Source organism: Salvelinus sp. IW2-2015, linkage group LG18 (assembly GCF_002910315.2).
Source record: "Salvelinus sp. IW2-2015 linkage group LG18, ASM291031v2, whole genome shotgun sequence".
Lineage (NCBI taxonomy): Eukaryota > Metazoa > Chordata > Actinopteri > Salmoniformes > Salmonidae > Salvelinus > Salvelinus sp. IW2-2015.
Genome location: NC_036858.1, coordinates 20,600,642 through 20,605,803, shown reverse-complemented (window position 1 = coordinate 20,605,803; position 5,162 = coordinate 20,600,642). Strand labels below are relative to the sequence as shown.

General features: G+C 40.8%; 1 protein-coding gene across 1 annotated transcript in view; it reads left to right on the top strand.

Moving 5' to 3' along the window:
- Positions 1–475: 475 nt before the first annotated feature.
- Positions 476–5,162, top strand: part of si:ch211-180a12.2 (uncharacterized) — a 71,969-nt gene continuing 67,282 nt past the window's right edge. Inside the window, exon 1 of the mRNA XM_024006710.1 lies at positions 476–573. Within this exon, the coding sequence (XP_023862478.1) occupies positions 522–573 (52 nt within the window). The 5' untranslated portion in view covers positions 476–521. The remainder of the gene's footprint in view (positions 574–5,162) is intronic.

Genomic DNA, 5,162 nt, shown 5'->3' with positions numbered 1-5,162 from the left:
ATCATTATAGCTAGAACAGGAACGGATCAGGAAAGAAAGGTGTGAACTGCTCTCACTGCTCTCCCTTTCTCCCCCGTCAAATTGGCAARACAGTCCTTTCCCTTCATTCAAATCCAAGGGTAGCCTTCCTTGGGTGTTTGCCTACATAAGCTCAGTGGGGTTACCCACCAGCATTTGGCCATCGCAACGCAGCACCAATGTAAAGTAGCCCAAAAACCTTGGCCGTAGGCCCAACTGAATTTTAAGTGATTGCTGTCCCATTTGTGTGTCTTTGCACATTACTCTCAGTCTTCCCTTGCTCTTTCTCTCCATCTGTCAGTGTAACTGGGGGGGGGGTGGGGGTTATTTAGCCAACTACAGCACAAGCCCCCTCTTTTCTCTCCTGAGGGACTTCGGGACAAAATGTCTTATCCCCCTGTGTCTCCTCATGGGTAAAAGCCCGCCCACTGCCCTCCACCCCCGCATATAAGAGCCGGTGAGGGAGAGATGATAAGAAGTTAGTCTTGGGACAAGCTCGGACCATGCAGTGTAAAGTCCTTCTCTGCCTCTACTTCCTGACAATCATAAAGCATGGTGAGTGTTGTGCCATTGCCCTCACACTCATGATAACAAACAAGCCACATTGATTTGCGCGTTTGCCCTGGTTTCACATTAAATCCAGGTGACAATCTGAGAGTGTGGCTTTGTATGCGTTGAACTATATCAGATAGCTGAATGATTGCTGTAATGTTGTTTTCTGATAGTGTCAATAGCAGTAGTAATAGTGAAATGAGGATTGGGTAAGTGTTAGACCATTATTCTGGTAAGTGTTAGACCATTATTCTGGTAAGTGTTAGACCATTATTCTGGTAAGCATTGGATTAATGCAGGTATGCAGGTAAAACTTAAGTGTTGGTAATTTTGTTTAGGGAGAATTCTAAGGTTTATATGTCAGACATTGGATTGTTTTTTCCGCAACACCTAATTTTGACAGTTGTCGGACTAGGATTCAGTATAGGCCTACAGTACGGTGGTGACTGAATATGCGTAGTTGCACATTATAGGGAATACATTAATTATTGCTTTTACTATGTGAATATATAATTAAGGTTTGTTGGTAACCATTTTATTTTTCTTTAAATGTGATACATGTCCATGTAAAGAGTTGTTTTAAAACGAATTAAAATGCACAATCTAACGTTTTTCAGCCAAAAGGCTGTCCTGCCACTTGGTTTGCTACAAAGCTAATGGATGGAGTTGGAGAAATGTAACCACTTTCTGATTAGAGCTATGATGCAAGGACTAACCACTGTCCATGAGATCAACATGTTTAAGCTAGACATTGTCAGTGGCGTGTATTCATGGGAAAAAATGTACATTTTATTTTGTCTCTTTGTGCTCCATAATTTTTCTTCAATTCACAAGAGACTGAATGTATCTCACTGAAGAAAACATCAGAGCGAACAAAACAGCGCCTCTCTGCCTCTTTATGTGTAGCCCATCTACCTGATGCCGTCTGGTCAAAAAGAGTATGATATTGTTGCTCTCCATAGCATTGAATACAAAGGAAGCCAGCATTTGGCCTCCCTTGATAAAACATTTTTTTTATATAATAATAGCCAATCAGCGTTGAGCTAAACTGAGTGAGCTCAACTGTAAATGGTCCTGGCTTTGGATTCACACCAATCACATCAKACCAAAAGCCAAACGGAATTTAGAGAAAAAACTTGAATTGTTGCATCTCGTTGTGTTGTTYTCCTCCAGTGGCTATAGCTAGCTAGCTAGCTTAGCTAAAATTGACCCTTTCCTAAATTAGCCATGGATGGAGATAGGGATTTTAACTTATGGTTTTACTTAATTCTCCGTACTGGCCAATGAATATATCGGCGATTCTGATCCAACCTTAAATTCGTACATTGTTCCCCTTGCTTGAGAGGATGGAAGTTCAATCTGTAGCTAGATGTAGCAGGCTGATGTTAACTAGCTGGTTCATCGTTGCCCGAGAAAGGAAGTTAGGCAAGCAAGCAAGCATTTTAGCCAGGTAGACTAGAACAACAAACTAAAACCGTGTACTGTATGATAGTTATAGACCATTTTGGCAACATGAAAGAGAGGAGGATGGCATTTGCACTTTTCTACAAGTAGGGCGAGTCAACATGTTACGGCCCTGGATCGCTYTTGATTCACTTTGACTGAATGAGCTGCAGAAGATCCTGAAACAAACTAATTGTGTTTCCATCTATGCTCAAAAGTGCTTAGGGTTAATCACAGACTCTTGAACTTGCCGAGTAGTGTATTTGTAATGTCTTATCATCTTGTCATTTGTCTTCCACTTCTTACCATGGTCATTCATCTGCATAGTTTGTTTGAATGCTTCTTGTGCTGTGTATTAGGCCTCTCACTATTGTTTTACGTTGCCAGAATGAGCTGCAAAATATTCTGAAACAAACTTAATTGGATTTCCATCTTACCTGTGGGCAACCAACATCACACAGTGTTGAATGTACACTGGTACTGTATTGAATTATCAACTGAATAAATCCAATGTACACCCAACCAACAAAACACAACTAAATGTGCATGTTGAAASTCTTGTACTTGCCTGGTATTTGCTATCTGCAATGCCTGATCATCTTCCATCATCTTACACTTTGTCACGACTTCCTCCGAAGTCGGCTCCTCTCCTTGTTCGGGCGGCGTTCGGTGGTCGACGTCACCAGCTTTCTAGCCATCGCCGCTCCATTTTTCATTTATCCATTTGTTTTGTCTTGTTCCCTGCACACCTGGTTTTCATTCCCAATCACACACCATGTATTTATTCCTCTGTTCCCCCTCATGTCTTTGTGTGAATTTGTTTGTTTGTTACGTGTAGCCCATATTAGGCTGGTTAGCACCGGGTCTGTGTTTGGCCCGTGTGTGTTGGTTATTTTGTACCATTTCGTGTACTTTGGGCGTATATGGCTATTTTCATTGGCTATGAATAAAGTGCGCCTATTATCACCCATCTCTGCTCTCCTGCACCTGACTTACCTTCAACCAGTAGCGCACACCGTGACATACTTCTTACCGTGATCAAACATTTGCATATCTTGTTTGAGTTATTATTGTACTGTTTATTGCGTTGTTGTGTATTAGGCCAATATGAAGGCCAGGACATTACTGTAAATGAGCGCATGATTGCCTATTTTAAATTAATCAGAGAGGGAACAAAAAGACCAAAGATAACCCTGAAGGAGCTACAAAGCTCCACAGCGTGGATTGAAGTGTCTGTCCATAGAACCACTTTAAGCCGTACACTCCACAGAGCTCGGCTTTACGGAAGAGTGGCCAGAAAAAAGCCATTGCTTAAAGAAAAAAATAAGCAAACACATTTTGTGTTTGCCAAAAGGCATGTGGGAGACTCCCCAAACATATGGAAGAAGGTACTCTAAAATTGAGCTTTTTGGCCATCAAGGAAAATGCTATGTCTGGCGCAAACCCAACACCTCTCATCACCCCGAGAACACCATTCCCACAGTGAAGCATTGTGGTGGCAGCATCATGCTGTAGGGATGTTTTTCATCAGCAGGAACTGGGAAACTGGTCAGAATTGAAGAAATGATGGGGAAATACAAATACAGGGAAATTCTTGAGGGAATCTTTTTCAGTCTTCCAGAGATTTGAGACTGGGAAGGAGGTTCACCTTCCAGCAGGACAATGACCCTAAGCGTACGGCTACAGCTACACTCGAGTGATTTAAGGGGAAACATTTACATTTATTGGAATGGCCTAGTCAAAGCACAGACCTCAATCCAGTTCAGAATCTGTGGTATGACCTAAGGCTCGGTGTCCCATCAACGGGACAGTTGTAAATCATGCAGCGCGTTATGTCAAGATCGCAGATTTTAGAGAAACAACAAATGTCGGTACATATAAGTGTCTTATATCGGCTGAAAGCTTAAATTCTTGTTAATATACCTGCACTGTCCAATTATACGCCCACCCATCCACCCTCCTCTCGTTTTCGGTGTCCCATCAACGGGACAGTTGTAAATCATGCAGCGCGTTATGTCAAGATCGCAGATTTTAGAGAAACAACAAATGTCGGTACATATAAGTGTCTTATATCGGCTGAAAGCTTAAATTCTTGTTAATATACCTGCACTGTCCAATTTACAGTAGCTATTACTGCGAAAAAATGCCATGCTATTGTTTGAGAGCTCCTAACAACAAAAGTTCTCCTCTGAAGGTGAAATGTGTACTTACATTCTGAAATCTTGCTCTGATTTATCATCCAAAGGGTCCCAGAGATAACATGAAGTGTTGTTTTGTTAGATAYAATAWTTTTTCATATCCTAAAAAGGTCCATGTAGCATGCACGATCGATTTTGTATTTCCACTCGTTCAATTTGCAAAGAAAGGAATCTGTGAAAATCTKACCCTAAAAGTTATTTCAACGAGTCAAATCACGTTCGTATATATTCCTCAGAGATCCTAGAAGGTAACAAGACTTCACTATATCATTAGGGGTGTAGTATATCCTATAGGACACCATATTTGGTCAGAGAGTGACTCCTTCATGGCACGCCGATGACGCGGGCGGTCATCACTGGAACGACTGTATCTTTGTCAAATAAATACCAATCGGGGTCAAACAAAACTAGCTAGATAGCCAAAAAATTATAAGGATATTCAGAGTTATGAAGTTATGAAAACTGGTTGTTTTGCAAATGTTGAACTTATAATACTTTCTAATACTTGGAAAGCTAAATCAAAGTCCAAGTATATAGATTTGACGATATTCTTGCAGAAAAATGTTATATGAATGCGAATGTCTCCTTCACACTAAAAGTATTGTAGTTCACTCATACTTCAAGTTATCCCTCTGAAACTTTGCACACACACTTCTGCCATCTTGTGGACACTATCAGAATTACAACCAGGGTGATGGCTTTAACTGTGTCCTTTCTCTTGCATTTCAAAGATGGTGGTAGAAAAAGACCGGTTGGTTTTTTCTTTGTATTTTCTTCTACCAGATCTATTGTGTTATATTCTCCTACATTTAATTCACATTTCCACAAACTTAAAAGTGTTTCCTTTCAAATGGTACCAAGAATATGTATATCATTGCTTCAGGGCCTGAGCTACAGGCAGTTAGATTTGGGTATGTCATTTAGGCGAAAATTGTAAAAAAGGGGGCTATC